General features: G+C 44.1%; 2 protein-coding genes across 2 annotated transcripts; both read left to right on the top strand.

The window, feature by feature from the left end:
* Positions 1-1,402: 1,402 nt before the first annotated feature.
* On the top strand, positions 1,403-7,186 carry LOC109468501 (ankyrin repeat domain-containing protein 17-like). Its single transcript, XM_019766745.1, has 2 exons — positions 1,403-2,905; positions 4,634-7,186. The coding sequence occupies exons 1-2, from the start codon at positions 1,526-1,528 to the stop codon at positions 7,184-7,186; spliced, it is 3,933 nt and encodes a 1,310-aa protein (XP_019622304.1). The 5' UTR covers positions 1,403-1,525.
* Positions 7,187-9,724: 2,538 nt separating this feature from the next.
* On the top strand, positions 9,725-16,137 carry LOC109468500 (ankyrin repeat domain-containing protein 50-like). Its single transcript, XM_019766744.1, has 2 exons — positions 9,725-10,795; positions 14,419-16,137. The coding sequence occupies exons 1-2, from the start codon at positions 9,725-9,727 to the stop codon at positions 16,135-16,137; spliced, it is 2,790 nt and encodes a 929-aa protein (XP_019622303.1).
* The last annotated feature ends 3,606 nt before the right edge of the window (positions 16,138-19,743 follow it).

The raw sequence follows: 19,743 nt of genomic DNA, 5'->3' as shown, positions 1-19,743 counted from the left end.
TGATGTCACAGAGACGGTTGGTCGCCCATTCCTTCACAAAGGCTGGGGTCGTGTGGCGTAGCAGTAGCGTGTTCGGCTCAGACCCAAGAGGTCCTGCGTTTAAATCCTGTCCGATGTCACCGATAGTTGTGCCCCTTGGGAAAGATACTCGACTTTCCTCACTTCACTCAGGTGTAAATGAGTACCTCGCTTCGGTTAGGAAGGTCCCTGGGATGGGAGGTCAAATGAACTGGTCGGCTGTTTGGGAGAGCCACACCCCACCAGACTTATCGAAAAGAGTAGGAGTCCTGCCTGGTGCACTTGTGAGTGGTTCAAACCTTACAGTCTGGTCCCAGGTTTGACATCTTGAATCTTCATACTATTAAATAAATGAATACTGTGCAGGTGAAGATCTGGGTAAATGCATTGTGCTGTAATTGACAATTTGATGAATTTTATATCTGACATGTACCAACACGGGTGAACTCTGCAAGCCAAAACAGTACTCAATTGGCAGTTGTAACTCAATCTCAATCATGTGAGCGATAGGGTTAGGTTTAGGGTCAACCCTATTGTTTTGAAGGTCTCAGGCCTGGGGTTTTTGTGATTGAGAAGTGCTTATTTATAGTCAGTAACAAAGCTGCAGTGTTATTTTACTGGGAAAACAACTTCAATTCAACAGAAAAGTGAGGAATATATTTCACAGCGTCCACCACACTACAGCAAGATGGCAGCGGTTGGTTTTAACGCAGAGACAGAGTTGAAGGCAGCTTTTGACACTATACAGTCAGACCTGGGGGATGACTGGATCGACCTAGGCTTAGCATTAGGACTGAAGTATAACGTTGTCGAGGAAATGGTTAATAGGAGTCCGACAATTCACCTGATATGGCGGAACCGTACCATGCTGGAAAAATGGAGGCAACAAGAAGGAAAGCAGGCGACAGTACAGGATCTTCTGCACGCTTTACAGAAGATAAAAAGACAAGACCTCGTGGACAGACTGAAAGACAAGTACCCAGACCTACGGGATGCCGATCCACAGCTCAACACAGACGTCACTGAAAAGTGTCGAGTCGTTGAGACGGTGTCCCCACCATTATCGGATATTTCAACAGGATTCTCGAGTTCACCGCCTAAACAACACTCCACAGAAGAGAGTGTCTCTAGCCCACGATCAAAGCAAGGCAAGTTTGAATATACCACACTGCCGTCTACTGCCACAAGCTCATCGCAGGCATCTGAATCATCGATAGGCAAAGAAAACAAGAAAGTCAAGAAGAAAACTGGTAAGAAAACAAAAAAAGCCACTAAAGGAAAACAGAGTCAACAAAGTCACAGACATTCGAGCGACCCGAAATTTGTACTGAAAGCAGTTAGTAGTATGCAGCTTGCAAAGCAAAAGCGTAAGGAGTGCTACTATCTTGTGGTAAAATCATCTGTTCGGGAAGAACTGTTAGAGGCCCTATCACAAATCGATGGTGGTAGACTAGACTTGTGCAAGGAAATCATCCTTAAACTTTGCAAAGATTTCGAAATTGGTGAAATGTGGTCATCTTCAATCTGTGTACAGATGTTTCCCAAAACTGACGAAAGCATCAGCGAATTAAACAGGTACCAAGAAAGTGGCGAGCTAGCCGCAGACTTACAGGCAGAGTTTGAGAACATTGGGCTCAACTGTCCCTTAGAGGTGGACGTTTTGACAATGGAGGAGCTTGAAGAAGAAGTGGAAGAGATAGTGGAGGAAGCTATGGACATGTTTGTGTTGTCAGAAACGCAGGAAAAATGTGACGACTCTGAGGAGTCTACACAAACGCAGGAAACAGGCGAAGAATCTACACAAACCTACGAGCACCTGAGAGACGCCTGGAGAGATGCGCTGTTAAGGATCACAGCCTGGACAGGTGATGAAGACAAGGTGAAGACCCTGCTACAGGCAGGTGTACAGGTGAACACACAGAACTCCGAGGGAGAAACACCGCTCTGGGATGCAGTGAGGGGAGGACATCCTAACATTGTCAAACTCCTGCTGCAGAAATGGGCAGACCCTGGAGCGGGGGCAAACACAGCAAGTGTTATTGGGCAGACTCTACTGCAGCTGGCAGCTCAGAGTGGTAATACAGAGATTGTGGGCATGCTGACACAAGCAGAGGCGGACTTGGACAAAGCAGATGATGAGGGGAGAACTGCACTTTTCGTTGCAGCTGAGAGTGGAAATGCAGAGATGGTGAGCACCTTGATACAAGCGGGGGCGGACTTGAACAAGGCAAACAGCATGGGGAGGACTCCACTGTGGGCGGCAGCTGAGAATGGACATGCAGAGGTCGTGAGCATCTTGATACAAGCAGGGGCTGACTTGGACACAGCAGGTGTTCTGGGAAGGACTCCGCTGTGGGTGGCGGCTAAGAGGAAACATGCAGAGGTTGTTGGCATCTTGATACAAGCGGGGGCAGACTTGAACAATGCAGATGATGAGGGAAGAACTGCACTATGGGTGGCGGCTGAGAGAGGAAGTGCAGAGATTGTGAGCATCCTGACACAAGCGGGGGCGGACTTGGACCAGGCAAACAGCATGGAAGAGACCCCACTCTGGGTGGCAGCGTGGAGTAAACATGCCGAGATCGTGAGCATCTTGATACGAGCTGGGGCGGACTTGAACAAGGCAGACATTATGGGAAGGACGCCACTGTGGGTGGTGGTTGAAAGTGAAGGTGTAGTCATTGTGAGCATCTTGATAAAAGCGGGGGCGGACCTGAACAAATCAAACAAGGATGAACAGACACCATTGTGGACAGCTGCACACTGTGGGAACATGGAAGCTGTGAAAGTACTTATTGAAGCGGGGGCAGATGTTTCTATACCAGACAAAACTGGCAAAACTCCCTATCAAGCTGCCATAGAAATGGGACACAGTGATGTTGCTAAGGTGATTGAGGAATGCTTAATTAAAAATACATAACCTGATACTAACAGAGACTATACTGGAGTTAGAAAATTACTTGATATCTGCATTAAATGAGTTGCAGAATGGCACACTACAAGAGGATAACATTTAGTTGCCAATTGTTTCATTTATGAATTGCAGCAGTAATTGATAATTTACTGAATTGAAGATTTACCTAGTCTTCTTGCACATGTCAATGAAATATAATGTAAGAAACTTACATTTGGGGTCAATTCTTTCTTGCTCCTGACCAGAGTGAAGAGCGAAGTCACAGAAATCATGATATTAAGCACAGTTTGTACTGGGCTGCGAATGATGTACAGCTAGAAAAACTAGATGTACATCTAGATGCTTACCTCGAATGACTTTTCACTTACTAGACAAATTTCCAAAAAGGACTCGATACCCCTGGGTATATCACCTGTTACCGCGACTCATTGACGTACTTACTTCCAAGTGACTTGTTAATTAATCTGTTATGTACAGGCCAGTGACCTCGGTCTTTTGTTAGTTTGTAAATTTAGACACTCAGTAAAGTCTAACATGGCACGGTTAACCGTAAAGTTTGTTTACGGTAAATATTTCACTAAACGTCTGGTGTAAGCCACTTAGCCTGGGTACCAATTACCTTAGGGTTGGCTGGAGGGCGACTTTCCTAGCCTCTACCAGGCACCGCGGATCGCTGGAAAAATAGTAGAAATTGGCCGAAATAAAGGAATAATACCAGGGGAGTTAGCTGGCCAGAGAAGCTCCAATTTGTCGCATGTTGAGCTTCTCTGGCCGGCTAACTCCCCTGGTATTATTCCTTTATTTCGGCCAATTTCTAATATTTTTCAAGCGATCCGCGGTGCCTGGTAGAGGCTACGATTTTCCTACCCCCGACCTAAGCACAGGCGAGCTATACCCACAGACATGTCCCCAGTCTTCTACTGCGCACCGACCGCATTGTGAGCGAACAAACCTAAACTGTCTGCAACTACATCGTTGTAGAAAAATAACATTTGAAAGCAAATGCATGCTGTTTAAGGTAAACATAAAAATCTACCCCCGACGCGCGGGGCCGAAACACTACGGTTTTGCGGCCCAAAACACTACCAGCGCCGAAGGCTCTGAGCTCACATGGGTCTGGTTACCAGTCTTCTATATCTTCTATAGCTACTGTACAGACAAGACAAAAGAACGTCTACTCACCTTACCTGAGTCTTGGTCAGCGATAAGGTTAGGTTTAGGGTCAACCCTACTGTTTTGAAGGGCACAGGGTCTTTTGTAATTGAGAGGTGCTTATTTATACACAGTAACAAAACAGCGGCGTTATTTTACTGGCCAAACAACTTCAACTCAACAGACGAGTGCGTCACCAGGGGATATATTTCACTTAGTCTACCCCACCGAGGCAAGATGGCGGCTGGAGGTGACACAGGGACAGAGTTGGTCGCAGCTTTTGACATTCTACAGCCAGACCTGGGGAAGGACTGGATACGGCTTGCCTTAAAGCTAGGACTGAAGCACAACGTCATACAGGAAATCCGAAATGAGAGGGAGGTAAATCTAGTGAGGCGAAGCCGTACTGTGCTGGAAAAATGGAGGCGAGTAAGTGGGAAAAGGGCAACACTGGAGAAATTGCTGACAGCTTTGAAGAGGACAGGAAGGCGAGACCTTGTGGACAGAGTACAAGAGAATCTTTGCCTTAAGGGTCTGTCTTCTTTACAGCTGGGCGAAGAGCAAGAAGTCAAGACATCCTCAAGAGATAAAGACAGGGAAAACAAGGAAAGTACTATCAAAGGAGTCAAGACGACCTCAAGAGATAAAGACAGGGAAAACAAGGAAAGTACTATCAAAGGAGTCAAGACGACCTCAAGAGATAAAGACAGGGAAAACAAGGAAAGTACTATCAAAGGAGTCAAGACGACCTCAAGAGATAAAGACAGGGAAAACAAGGAAAGTACTATCAAAGGAGTCAAGACGACCTCAAGAGATAGAGACAGAGAAAACAAGGAAAGTACTATCAAAGGAGTCAAGACGACCTCAAGAGACGAAGACAAAGAAAGCAAGAACAGTACCAAAGCAGGTAAGAAGGAAGGAAAGAAAGGAAAATCAAGCTCCAGGTATACGTCAAGTGCAAGACTTGATGTGAAACGTTTAGAGTTCGCACTAAATGCTGTACGAAGCCAACAGCTTGCTAAAGAAATCCGTATAAAGTGTTGCTATCTAAAGATTCAAAGCTGTCTCAAGGAGGGACTTGTGTCAGGTGCTCATCAGCACTTAGAGAAGAAAGCCATGGAAGACGTTTCACAATTCTACAATGCTAACAAAGACTTGAGCAGAGCCGCTATTATCAAAGTGTTCAAACAACACAAAGTTTTACGAAAAGGGCTTAAAATTGCCAAAATGTGGCCGTCTTCAATCTATGTCCAAATCTTCCCAAAAACTGACGAATATATCAAAGCACTGATTGAATACCTAGAGAGTGGCCAGCTCACCGCAGACTTACAGACAGAGTATGAGAAAATTGGGTTCAGTGGCCCTTTGCAGGGGGATGTCCGGTCAATGGAACAGCTCAAAGAAGAGGTGGCAGAGATAGTGGAGGAAGCTATGGACGTTTTTGTGTTGTCAGAAACAAAGGAAACAGCTGAAGACTCCGTGGAGTCTACACAAACGCAGGAAACAGATGAAGACTCCGTGGAGTCTACACAAACGCAGAAAACAGATGAAGACTCCGTGGAGTCTACACAAACGCAGGAAACAGATGAAGAATCGTCACAAAGCTACGATGAACTGAGAGACGCCTGGAGAGATGCGCTGTTAAGGATCACAGCCTGGACAGGTGATGAAGACAAGGTGAAGACCCTGCTACAGGCAGGTCTACAGGTGAACACACAGAACTCCGAGGGAGAAACTCCACTCTGGGATGCAGTGAGGGGCGGACATCCTAACATTGTTAGACTTCTGCTGCAGAAAGGGGCAGACCCAGCAGTTGCAAATCTGGCAAGTCGTATGGGGAAAACTCCACTGTGGTTGGCAGCTCAGAGTGGTAATGCCGAGATCGTGAGCATCTTGATACAAGCGGGGGCAGACTTGAACAAGGCAGATAATGAGGTAGGGACTCCGCTATTGGTGGCGGCTTTGAAGGGATGTGCAGAGATTGTGAGCATCTTGATACAAGCAGGGGCAGATTTGAACAAGGCAGACGATAGGGGAGAGACTCCACTGAGGGTGGCGGCTGAGAGGGGACATGTCGAGATTGTGAGGAACTTGACACAGGCAGGGGCTGATGTGAACAAGGCAGACAATGAGAGAAGGACTACACTGTGTGCAGCGGCTGAGAAAGGACATGCCGAGATTGTAAGGATCTTGATACAAGCGAGCGCAGACTTGAACAAGGCCGATGATGATAAAAGGACTCCACTGTGGTGGGCAGCTGAGAATGGGCATGCGGAGGTCGTGAGCATGTTGGCACAAGAGGGGGCTGACTTGAACAAGGCTGATGTCTTAGGAGTGACTCCACTGTGGGAGGCAGCTTGGAGTGGACATGTAGAGGTCGTGAGCATCTTGGTACAAGCAGGGGCGGACTTGGACAAGGCAGATGTCTTAGGAGTGACTCCACTGTGGGTGGCGGCTAAGAGAGGACATGCAGAGATTGTGAGCATCTTGACACAAGCAGGGGCAGACTTGAACAACGCTGATGATAAGAGGAGGACTCCACTATTGGTGGCAGCTCTGAATGGACATGCAGAAATTGTGAGCATCTTGATACAAGCGGGGGCCGAATTGAACAAAGCAAACAGCATGGGAAGGGCTCCACTGTGGGCGGCAGCTGAGAATGGACATGCAGAGGTCGTGAGCATCTTGGCACATGCAGGGGCTGACTTGAACAAGGCAGATGATGAGGGAACGACTCCCCTATCAGTGGTGGCTTGGAGTGGACATGCAGAGGTCGCGAGCGTCTTGATACAAGCGGGGGCCGAATTGAACAAGGCAGATGATATGGGGAGAACGCCACTGTGGGTGGCGGCTGAGAAAGGACATGCTGAGATTGTGAGCATCCTGACACAAGCGGGCGCAGACTTGAACAAGGCAAACAGGGATCAAAAGACGCCATTGTGGAGAGCAGCACACCATGGAAATATGGAAGTTGTGAAAGTACTTATTGAAGCAGGGGCAGGTATTTCTAAACCAGACAAAACTGGAAAGACTCCGTATCAAGTTGCCATCGAAATGGGACACAGTGATGTTGCAAAGGTAATTGAGGATGGCCATAGTTAAAAAGACATGAAGGAAACTGATACTAACAGAGAATTGGACAATGCTGTAGTTTGAAAATTAATTGATATCTGCATTGCGGAATGGAATACTACATCTGTAAGGTAAATTAGTTGGCAGGCCATTCACTTATGAATTGCGATTTGATGATCTACAGAATCGGACATTTAGTCTTCTTGCTTGTCAATGTTTTGGGTAATTTCAGAGCGAAGAGCAAAGTCTCAAACGAGTCACAGAAATCATGAAATTGAGCACATTATGTACAACTAGAAAAGCTTACCATTAAATTTTGATTTCAGAAATTAATGCTTGCCTCCAATGACTTTTCACTTACTCTACTAGACAAAAACACTAAAAAGGCCTCGATACCCCTGGGCATATCACCTGTTACCGAGACAAAGGTATCGGGATACCCTGACTTCTTTACTTTCAAGACTTAAATGACTTATTTGTTTGTTATGTTCAGGCCAATGACCTCGGTTTTTTGTGAAGAAGTAATTTGAGACACTCATTAAAAGCTTAGACATGGCACGGTTAACCGCAAAGTGTGTTTAGTGCAAATATTTGGTTTCTCCTTGCCTAGTTTATATACTGTAAGAGGGACAACTCACTCTCCCTCTCTCTAACTGTAAGAGGAACAAAGATATATAAAATCTTGTGTGTATCTTTATACAAGTAACACACAAGATTTCACCAGAAATTTAACAAGAAGGATTCACGTACTGTTAAATTACTGGCTAGTGCACCTTGGTTGTCCCCAAATGGCTACTTCAGTGTGCTTAAGGTTAACCTTCTCCCATCAGTGGGGTCGTGTGGCGTAATGGTAGAGTGTTCGGCTCAAATTCAGACCCCAGAGGTTCAGGGTTCGAATCCTGCCCGATGCTGCCTAGCTCTGTAACCAGTAGAATTGGTCTCCAAATGGCTACTTCAGTGTGCTATAATGGTTAATCTTGTCCCTGCTGCCTAACTCTGTAACCAGTAGAGAGTTGGTCCCCAATTGGCTACTTCAGTGTGCTAAAAGTTAACCTTTTCTCCCTGCTGCCTAACCCTGTAACCAATAGAGAATTGGTCGCCAAATGGCTACATTAGTGTACTAAAGGTTAACCTTCTCCCTGCTGCCTAACTCTATAACCAGTAGAGAGTTGGTCCCCAAATGGCTACTTCAGTGTGCTAAAGGTTAACCTTCTCCCTGCTGCCTAACCCTGAAACCAATGGAGAATTGGTGGGACCCCCGTCTGCAACAGACGAAATTCTGGTGCAACGTTGACCAAACATCCAACCAAAAATCAGGGTTTCGCGCAGACGCAGTACGTTCTGCTGACGTGCTCTGAAAACGCTATCTGTGCAAGTATGTGAGTGACGTGCAGTCGGCAAAGTTTAAAGAGTCTTGTGTAAATACATCAAGAAGGGCACAGTAAACTCAGTTTACCGTAACTATAAACCAAACAACTTCAACTCACATGATTGACATGTTTTTGCCCAAAGGAATGTGTCACATGCAGCTGGACAAAGGGCAATTATTAGCTACCATTTTACGCTTCTATACCACACTACAGCAAGATGGCGGTTGGAGGTGATGTAGGAGCAGAGTTGGACGCAGCTTTTGACATTGTACAGTCAAATCTGGGGGATGACTGGATCGATCTTGGCTTTAAATTAGGACTGAAGTACAACATTGTCGAGGAAATGGTTACTAAGAGTCAGACAATTCATCTGATATGGCGGAACCGTACGATGCTGGAAAAGTGGAGGCAACAAGAAGGAAAGCAGGCGACAGTGGTGAAACTACTGGCCGCTTTAAAGGAGATAAAAAGACAAGACCTTGTGGATAGGCTGAAAGACAAGCTATACCAAGATCTACAGGATGATGCTTCACAGCTCAACACAGAAACTATTGCACAAAGTCAAGATGTTGAGACAGTGGCCCCTCCATTTTCGGATATTTCTGTCCAGAGTTCACAGCCTAAACATGACTCTGCAGAAGAGAGTGACTGTCTAAATGTAGATTTGAAGAAACTGTCACTATCAGGTATGTCTAATGAGGTCTCTAGTTCAGGTCTAGCACAAAATACCACCGATAACAGTCAGTCTGTTGAGACCCCACCATTATCAGATACTTCAACTGGTGTCCTAAGCCAGAAGCGAAAGGAAAGCGCTTTGGAAAACACCACATCAGTTCCATCTACTGCCACAAGCTCATCGCAGGCATCTGAATCACCTATAGGCAAAGAAAACAAGAAAGTCAAGAAGAAAACAGTTAAGAAAACAAAGAAGATCACTAAAGGAAAACAGAGTCAACAAAGTGACAGACATTCGAGCGACCCGAAATTCGTACTGAATGCAGTTAGTAGCATGCAACTTGCAAGGGAAATGCTTAGGAAATGCTACTATCTTGTGGTAGAATCGTCTGCTCGGGAGGAAATTTTCGATACCATTTTACAAATTGATGATAGTAGTCTAGACTTGTGCAAGGAATTCATCATTAAACAATGTAAAGGTTTCGAAATTGGCAAAATGTGGTCATCTTCAATTTGTATACAGATGTTTCCCAAGACTGATGAAAGCATCAGTGAATTAAATGATTACCAAGAAAGTGGCAAGCTGGCAGCTGACTTACAGGCAGAGTTTGAGAACATTGGGCTCAACTGTCCCTTAGAGGTGGACGTTCTGTCAACAGAACAGCTTGAAGAAGAGGTGGCAGAGATAGTGGAGGAAGCTATGGATGCCTTTGTGTTGTCAGAAATGAAGGAAACAGGTGAACACTCTGAGGAGTGTACACAAACGCAGGAAACAGGTGAAGAGTCTACACAAACCTACGAGGAACTGAGAGACACCTGGAGAGATGCGCTGTTAAGGATAACAGCCTGGACAGGTGATGAAGACAAGGTGAAGACCTTGCTACAGGCAGGTGTACAGGTGAACACAGAGAACTCTGAGGGAGAAACACCACTCTGGGATGCAATGAGGGGCGGACATTCTAGCATCGTCAAACTCCTGCTGCAGAAAGGGGCAGACCCTGGAGCAGGGGCAAACACAGACAGTGCAAACACAGAAAGTGGTATGGGGAAGTCTGTACTGCAGTTGGCGGCTCAGAGTGGTAATGCAGAGATGGTGAGCATCCTGACAGAAGCAGATGCGGATCTAAACAGGACGAACAGCAGGGGAACAACTGCCTTGTTTTTAGCAGCTGAGCAAGGACACGCAGAGACCATGAGAACCTTGATTCAAGCGGGGGCTGACTTGAACAAGGCAGACAAGGAGGGAACGACTCCACTATCAGTGGCGGCTGAGAAAGGACATGCAGAGGTCGTGAGCATCTTGGTGCAAGCGGGAGCAGACTTAAACAAGGTAGATGATATGGGAATGACTCCACTGTGGTTTGCTGCTGACAGAGGACATGCAGAGATTGTGAGCATCTTGACCCAAGCGGGGGCAGACTTGAACAAGACAGACTTGGATAAAAAAACACCATTGTGGATAGCAGCATTCTATGGAAACATGGAAGTTGTGAAAGTACTTATCGAAGCAGGGGCAGATATATCTATACCAGACAAAAGTAGCAAGACTCCATATCAAGCTGCCGTAGAAACAAAACACAGTGATGTTGCAAAGGTGATTGAGGAAGCCCGGGTTAAAAAGATATAACCTGGTACTAACACTCTGATATTTGAACTATGCTGGAGTTTGAGACTTACTCAATTTCTGCATTAAATGGATTCCAGAATGGAATACTACAACTGAACGATAATATTAGTTGGCAGATTTAGTCCTGTTGCACATGTCAATGAGAAACAATGTCAGAGACTTGCATTTGTTAGTCTCCACCAGACTCCTTTGACCTAAAAGGCCTCTGGCCAATGATATCCCCTTTTAGGCTAATTTTCACTATTCATTGAGCCTTTAAAGGAGTCTGGTAGAGGCTATACATTTGGGGACAATTTTTTGTTGCCCCTGACCAGAGTGAAGAGCAAAGTCTTACAGGAATCATATCAAGCACTTTATGTACAACTAGAAAAACTTAATATTAAATTTTGATTTCGGAAATTAATGCTTGCCTCCAATGACTTTTCACTTACTACACAAAAACACTAAAAGGCATCGATACCCCTGGGCATATCACCTGTTATCGCGACAAAGGTATCGGGACACCTTGACTTATTTAGTTTCAAGACTTTAGTGACTTATTTCTTTGTTATGTACAGGTCAGTGACCTCGGTCTTTTGTAAAGAAGTAAATCTAGACACTCAGTGAAAGCTAACGTGGTACGGTTAACCGCAAAGTTTGTTTAGTGCAAATATTTGGTTTCTCCTTGCCTAGCTATAGTTTATATGATGTAAGAGGGACAACTCACTCTTTCTCTCTCTCTCTCTCTCTCTCTCTCTCTCTCTAACTAAGAGGGACAAAGATATATAATCTTGTGTGTATCTTTATACAAGAAACACACAAATGTAACAAGAAGGATTAAAGTACTGTTAAATTACTGGCTAGTGCACCTTGGTTGTCCCCAAATGGCTACTTAAGTGTGCTATAATGGTTAATCTTCTACCTGCTGCCTAACTCTGAGACCAGTACAGAGTTAGGCAATGTTATCAGCCCCAATGTACTGGCAAAGACGTCACCAAATGGCAGTAGTAACTTCAGTGTGCTAAAGGTTAACCTCCCTTCTGCCTAACTCTGTAACCAGTAGAGAAATGGTAGCCAAATCACTACATCAGTGTGCTAAAGGTTAACCTTCTCCCTGCTGCCTTACTCTGTAACCAGTAGAGTTACCGAGTTAGGCAATGTAATCAGCCCCAATGTAATGGCAAAGACGTCCGCAAAAACTTCCACACAAAGTTAAGACCATGTCAGTCCAACCTAGGAGGTTAAAAAGCTCCTTTGTCCAACATGCGTATGTTTTTGTATCCTCAAACCCAGGTCACCAGCTCACGAACCCAACGCACTAACAGCAAGGCCCAGACCATTTAAACTGGTCAGTTGTGGGCTCTTGATACAATCAAAAGCATTCCCTTATTATCAAAAGCTCATCTGTTAGTTTAAATGAAAAACTTCTACTTAAAAGGATTCGAGCCTTAAATTCTCATTTTGTTACGTTTCCTTATACAATCGGGCAGCTTTAAGGAAGCCTTCACCATTGTAGCACGCGCTTTTGTACATGTCTCCAATGTAGCTTGCCATTCAGACCTCAACACGTCTTTGTTAGCACCAGTGGCGCACTTGCCTGGCAACAGATAACCATCTGTATCCACTTCCAACAGGCTCAAACATTGGCATAACCTAGCTTTGGACTCTTTTGCTCTATAAATGCTAAGATTACTAAGAAGGTAACTAAGAAAGCATAGCATCCAAGGACCTACATTTGTAGATCAAAATGTTAAACTTTGCTTCTGTATAATGATTTCGTACACTTGTAATGTTTTAAGACTTCTTGGTGATCTTGACTCATATAGAGCAAAACGTGTTTTGCCAAAAGAGCAACCCATTATTTTCCCAGTTACGTACTATCCGTACTGTAGATTGCCATTCATGATGTATGTTTTCTGGGCATTTTTATAACAGACTATCATACTTCTAAGACACTGTCAAAATGCTACAAGGAAGTAGGTCACATAACGCTGCCGGGAAGAATCTTGAACGTCAATATATACCTCTTTACAACATGCTGTTGCATGGTTGAGAGGGCCCGAAATATCTCAGGACACAAAAAAAAACAGGGAAACTGGACACACACTGTTCCATATCATTTGTGGCCAGTGGTTATTTGCTCTACCCACAAGACTCTCACCTGCCCTAACAAGAGACCATAAACATTTGTCTTCATCATTGTAGAATGTGTGGTGATCAAAGACTCCATGTGAAAGTCTTGAATACCCACATGATTATCGAAGGTGTACCTACATAAGAAATTATCGATGCTGCATGAATATATCTATTTAAGTTTATCGTGTTTTAATTTGTCAGTTGTGAGGTTAGTAGCGGTATTATGAGTCTCAAAGTAGATCTTACAATATTTATAAAAACATAAATCTTTGAAGAAATGTTTTCTTTATCAGTAGTGGCAGGTGTGATGTTTTCTAAACCATTCAGTCTTGGCTGTGTGTGAGTGATTTGTTTCGAATTAGACAGGGGTCTTTTGTAATTGAGGTGCTTTTTCAGAACGTAGAAAAGGCTAAATGGCAATCTTTAACTCAGGGCCGGCTCTCAGTGGTGGCTTTTACTGGACAAACAACCTAAACTGAGCTAACAAGTAGGAATATATTTCACTACCAACCCACAGCAAGATGGCGGTTGGAGGTGATGTAGGAGCAGAGTTGGACACAGCTTTTGACATCGTACAGTCAAATCTGGGGGATGACTGGATCGATCTTGGCTTTAAATTAGGACTGAAGTACAATATTGTTGAGGAAATGGTTACTAAGAGTCCGACAACTCACCTGATATGGCGGAACCGTACCATGCTGGAAAAATGGAGGCAACAAGAAGGAAAGCAGGCGACAGTACAGGAGCTACTGCATGCTTTAAAGAGGATAAAAAGGCAAGACCTCGTGGATAGACTGAGAGCCATGTACCCAGACCTACAGGATACACAACTCAACACAGACATCACTGAAAACAGTCAAGCTGTTGAGACGGTGACGCCTTCATTATCGAATATTTCTGCAGGAGTCCAGAGTTCACCGCCTAAACAAGACTCTACAGAAGAGAGTGACTGTCTAAATGTAGATGTCAAGGAGCTGTCACTACAAGGTACATCTATTGAGGTCTCTAGTTCAGGTCTAGCACAAAATACCACCGATAAGAGTCAGCCTGCTGAGACCCCACCATCATCAGGTACTTCAACTGGTAGCTTGAGATCTCTAAGCCCACAACCAAAGCAAAGCACGTTGGATAATACGACATTTTTTGTTCAAGTTCCATCTGCCGCAGGCTCATCACAGGCATCTGAATCATCTAAAGGCAAGAAAATCAAGACGAAAACGGTAAAGAAAACAAAAAAAGGAAAGCGTCATAAAAGAAAAGACTATTCAAGTGACTTGAAATTTGTAAAATGTTCTGTTAAAAGCATGCAGCGTGCAAATCAAAGGGGTGAGAAATGCATCTACATTATCATTGAAACATCTGATGGGAGCAAACTTGACGATGATAGTCTCAACCTGTGCGTGGAAATTATCGAGAAACATTATAATAAAGATAACGAATTAGGTGACTATTGGTCATCTTCAATCTGTGTACAGATGTTTCCCAAAACAGACGAAAGCATCAGAGAATTAAACAGGGACCAAGAAAGTGGCAAGCTGGCTGCTGACGTAAAGAAAGGGTTTGAAAACATTGGGCTCAACTGTCCCTTAGAAGTGAAAATTCTGACAATGGAAGAGCTTGAAGAAGAAGTGTCAGAGATAGTGGAGGAAACTATGGACGTCTTTGTGTTGTCAGAAATGCAGGAAACAGGTGAAGACTCCGAGGAGTCTACACAAACCTACGAGGAACTGAGAGACGACTGGAGAGATGAAAACGAGAAAAGTGCGAAACCAACTGATACTGTAAGGAAAGTGAAATCTTCTGCAAGACGTGGTGTAAGACGTTTAGAATTCGCACTAAATGCTGTACAAAGCCGAAAGCTTGCTAAAGAAATGCGTATGAGGTTCTCCTACCTAAAGATCGAAGACTCTGTTAAGGAGGAGCTTGTGTCAGGTGCTCAGCAATTAGAACAGAAGGCAATGGAGGATCTTTCAGAATTCTACAACGCTAACAAAGACTTGAGCAGGGCCGCTATTATCAAAGTTTTCAAACGACACAAAGTTCTAAGGAAAGGGCTGAAAATTGCCAAAATGTGGCCAACTTCAGAAACTGACGAATGTGTCAAAGCACTGGACAGTGGCCAGGTAACTTACAGACTTACAGAATATGAGAAAATTGGGTACCATGGCCCTTCGCAGGGGGATGTCCGGTCAATGGAACAGCTTGAAGAAGATGTGTTGTCAGAAACTTGTGAGCAGACAACACAGACAGATAAAGTGTTAGGAGAGGGACACAAGACAGACACAGATGTTCCTGAAGACAACGAGACATCCACACAAACCTACGAGGAACTGAGAGACGCCTGGAGAGATGCGCTGTTAAGGATAACAGCCTGGACAGGTGATGAAGACAAGGTGAAGACCCTGCTACAGGCAGGTGTACAGGTGAACACAGAGAACTCCGAGGGAGAAACACCATTCTGTGATGCAGTGACGGGCGGGCATTCTAACATCGTCAAACTCCTGCTGCAGAAAGGGGCAGACCCTGGAGCAGGGGAAAACACTGCAAGATCCAGAGAGAGAGCTAGTGGTATGGGGAAGACTTTACTGCATTTGGCAGCTGAGATTGGAAGTGTAGAGTGGTTGAGCCACTTACCAATAACAGTGGTGAACAAGGACGAGACAGACCGCATGGGAAGGACTCCACTATCGGTAGCAGCTGAGAGGGGACATGCAGAGGTCGTGAGCTTCTTGCTATATGCTTGGGCTGACGTGTACAAGGAAGATGGTGATGGAAGGACTCCAATGTGGTGGGCAGCTTGGAGTGGGCATGCAGAGGTTCTGAGAATCTTGCGGAGGCAAGGTTTTGCCGACATGCACATGGCAGACTGCATGGGAAGGACTCCACTGTGGGTGGCAGCTGAGAAAGGACATGTAGATGTTGTGGAATTCTTGGTAGAAGAAGACGGGAGGCCCGGCATCGCAGACTTGGAACAAAAGACACCTTTGTGGATAGCAGCACACAATGGAAACATGGAAGTTGTTAAAGTACTTATTGAAGCAATGGCAGCAGAAGGCTCAGGCTTAGAGCGTGATATTTCTAAACCAGACAAAACTGGCAAGACTCCGTATCAAGCTGCCGTAGAAAGAAAACACAGTGATGTTGCAAAGGTGATTGAGGACCAGGTTACAAAGACATTGCAGAAAAAGTCATAACCTGATACTAACAGAGAATTGTTGGACTATAATGAGATTATAATGCTGGAGTTTGAAAATTAATGAACGATATCAACGATAAATGCATTGCAGAATGGAAGACTACTGGAAGACAATATTAGCTGGCATTCCATTCACTTATGAATTTACTGAATCCGAGATTTAGTCTTCTTGCACATGTCAATGACAATGTTAAACAATGTACGAGACTTACATTTTGGGTCAATTCTTTCTTGCCCCTGTCCAAAGTGCAGAGCAATGTCACAAAATCATGATATTAAGCACATTATGTCCTGGACTGCCAATGATGTATAACTAGAAAAATAAATATTTAACTTGCAGATGCTTGCCTCTAATGACTTTTCACTTACTAGACAAATTTCCAAAAAGTCCTCGATACCCCTGGGCATATCACCTGTTACCGCGACAAAGGTATCGCGACTCATTGACTTATTCCCTTTCAAGACTTTAGTGACTTATTAATTTGTTATGTACAGGTCAGTGACCTCGGTCTTTTGTGAAGACGTAAATTGAGACACTCAGTAGAAGCAAACATGGCAGGGTCAACCGTAACATTTGTTTACGGTAAATATTTAACTAAACGTCTGGTAGCTACTTAGCCTGGGTACCAAACCTAAGGGTCGGTTTAGGGGTGGTTTTCCTACCCTGCCTTTACTAAGCACAGGCGAGCTATACCCACGGACCTCACATCTCCAGCTGGTGTCCATGTATCCGCTGACTTCCTGTATTACGCCGAGTTTTCTACTGCCCAAAGTGTGAGTGAAGAAACCTAGACCGTCTGGATAAAACTACCCCCGGTGAGCGGTAATTGGGGCCTGGTTTGGCGGCCCATGACGCTACCAGCGCCGATGGTCTGATTACCAGGCTACTAGCTTCTGGACAAACAGTTTCTGGTCACCTCACCTGATCAGCCATAGAAGGAACAAATTTGGGCGGATGCAAGATGGCAACAGGAAAGAGTGCAGATACAAAGCTGGAAAAAGCTTTCCGGATTGTGCAAAAAAACCTTGGAAATGACTGGCTGAACCTGGCTCTATGTCTGGGACTGAGTTACGTGGAAGTTCAGCAAATCAAGAGAGAACAAGACCTGGTCTGGCAAATCCGCACTGTGCTGGAAAAATGGAGACAAAAAGATGGAAAGAAGGCAACATTGGAGATACTGCTGTCAGCTTTAGAGGAAACAGGGAGAAAAGACATTGCAGACAGCGTTGAAGAACAGCTTTCCGACGAGTCGTAGTAGTTCACCACCCAAGGCCAACCGTTTACTTGCAAGGAATCGAAATGGTCAAAGCGCCTGGGGATAGGGAAGAGTACAGATACAAAGCTAGAAAAAACTTTGGGCATTAACTTTTACGCGGACTTTGAGCGGTACGAACTGATTCTACGTGGCAAGGCAATCCAAGATGAAGGCGACAGGAGAAAAAAATGCCAAGGCAAGGCTTAAATTGTTGGTATCATTTACTGAAGTTAATAAGTGACAGCCTGATCCTAATAGGGTCACACAGAACAACAAGGGCAGGGACGTCGCCCTGTTAAGCATGTACCAATAGTGGCTCAGAGAAGCTTCATTTAGTACAATGTTTTTGAGACAATGACCATCTTGACAGCAGCGGGCAGCAATGGACATTTAAATGCTGGCACACTGAAGAATAGACGCAGTTATGGATACCAGCACGAACAATATATATGTTATGTACGTGAAGGCAGTAATTTAAATATTCCCTTAATTTGTAAACAATGCACATGACTTTCAAGACACATGTCCAAAGACACCAAGGCCTGCCATAAAAGACATCCTCACATAAAAACAAGCTTGCAACTGACATAAGAAACGGTAGTTGTACTATCCATCAATATATGGCTGTTAATGTGATGTAATAAGTATTCTGGTTTTGTGAGTTTGTTTAGTAATTTGAACTCATTGATTTTATGGAAATAGTGCTTTGTCTCATTGTTTCAACCTTGCTAAATGCCCCATGTTGTCCTGTAACTACTAAAATTGAAAATACAAAAATTGAACTTATATAAACAATGATTGGACCTCATTATATAAACTTTAAGGTTCATGTGTGTCCTTGCCTAGTTTATATACTGTAAAAAGGAGGAGAAAGATATATAACAAAAATTGGGTGTATCTTTATACAAGTTGCTCACAAGATATCACCAGAAATGTAACAAGTATTAAAGCTTAAAGCTTAAAATGAGTGGCTAGTTCACCCTGTAACACACATACAAAAACACACCCATTCAAGCACAAGCCCCTGACTTTCATATCATGAATGTCACAACTCTTCACTGTATTAGCTTCTCTACCAATTCATTCTCTTCACCATATCTGATGATCAGTTCAGACTACTATTATACTATAAAGGAGCTAAAGAATAGAAGCCAAAGGCCTAAAATGATCATGGACTTTGCTCCTGTACAATAGAGTTGGTCCCAAACGGCTACTTCAGTGTGCTAAAGGTTAACCTTCTCCCTTCTGCCTAACTCTGTAACCAGTAGAGTTGGTCCCCAAAGGGCTACTTCAGTGTGCTTAAGGTTAACCTTCTCCCTGCTGCCTAGCCATGTCACCAATAGAGAATTGGTAGCCAAACAGCTACTTCAGTGTGCTAAAGGTTAACCTTCTCCCTGCTGCCTAACTCTGTAACCAGTAGAGTTGGTACCCAAACGGCTACTTCAGTGTGCTAAAGGTTAACCTTCTCCCTTCTGCCTAACTCTGTAACCAGTAGAGTTGGTCCCCAAATGGCTACTTCAGTGTGCTAAAGGTTAACCTTCTCCCTGCTTTACCCTGTAACCAGTAGAGAATTGGTAGCCAAACGGCTACTTCAATGTGCTAAAGGTTAACCTTCTCCCTGCTGCCTAACCCTGTAACCAGTAGAGAATTAGTAGCCAAACATCTACTTCAGTGTGCTAAAGATTAACAGTCTTCCTGTTGCCTAACTCTGTAACCGACAGAGAATATCTACAATGGCTAACTTCAGTGTGCTAAAGGTTAGCTGAGAACAATTACAATACCTAACAACTAGCAGGGTGGCAGCAAAAAGTTATGCAGAAACACATACATGGACATTACAGCTTGTAACATCATGGCTTCAGTGACATTCAATGTCGAAATGAGCATATCAATATATGGCATAACATACTACACTTAGCTGCGCAAAACCCATAATGTATTGTGTGCATAGCACTTGGGCTGAACGTCAGTCAGTAGGTCGTACTCGCGTATATAAGGTTAGAATCCCGTCTGTAGTTTCTACATATTGTATCGGATATGCACTACGCCTGCGCGAAACCCTGATTTTTCGTTGGATGTTTGGTCAACGTTGTATCAGAATTTTGCCTGTCGCAAACGGGATACTAGTATTTTCCATGATAAATGGTTTCGTTGATGGTGACATGTACATTTGGCCGAGAAAGTTTGCTGAGAGTTTTGTCAACTTTTATAAAGGAAATAACCGATCATAGTCTTTGCACATTGCTCAAAAGGTCTCCTCGTTAGCAATATTACGTTTCTTATGCGACATGTATATATATAACGTTATACATACATACATACATACATACATACATATATATATATAC

Source organism: Branchiostoma belcheri, unplaced genomic scaffold (genome assembly GCF_001625305.1).
Source record: "Branchiostoma belcheri isolate BF01 breed outbred unplaced genomic scaffold, Haploidv18h27 scaffold2, whole genome shotgun sequence".
Taxonomy (NCBI): domain Eukaryota; kingdom Metazoa; phylum Chordata; class Leptocardii; order Amphioxiformes; family Branchiostomatidae; genus Branchiostoma; species Branchiostoma belcheri.
The sequence above is the reverse complement of the archived record's forward strand: the minus strand, read 5'-3'. Positions and strand labels throughout refer to the sequence as shown.

What these genes read in the sequence shown, in the direction of transcription:
- LOC109468501 (XM_019766745.1), top strand. Translation starts at nt 1,526, where the DNA reads ATGTGGTCATCTTCAATCTGTGTACAGATGTTTCCCAAAACTGACGAA. An exon ending in GACACAGTGATGTTGCTAAG is followed by an intron (nt 2,906 to 4,633) that starts GTGATTGAGGAA and finishes TCTTCTTTACAG; the next exon opens with CTGGGCGAAGAGCAAGAAGT.
- LOC109468500 (XM_019766744.1), top strand. Translation starts at nt 9,725, where the DNA reads ATGTTTCCCAAGACTGATGAAAGCATCAGTGAATTAAATGATTACCAA. An exon ending in AACACAGTGATGTTGCAAAG is followed by an intron (nt 10,796 to 14,418) that starts GTGATTGAGGAA and finishes ATCTGTGTACAG; the next exon opens with ATGTTTCCCAAAACAGACGA.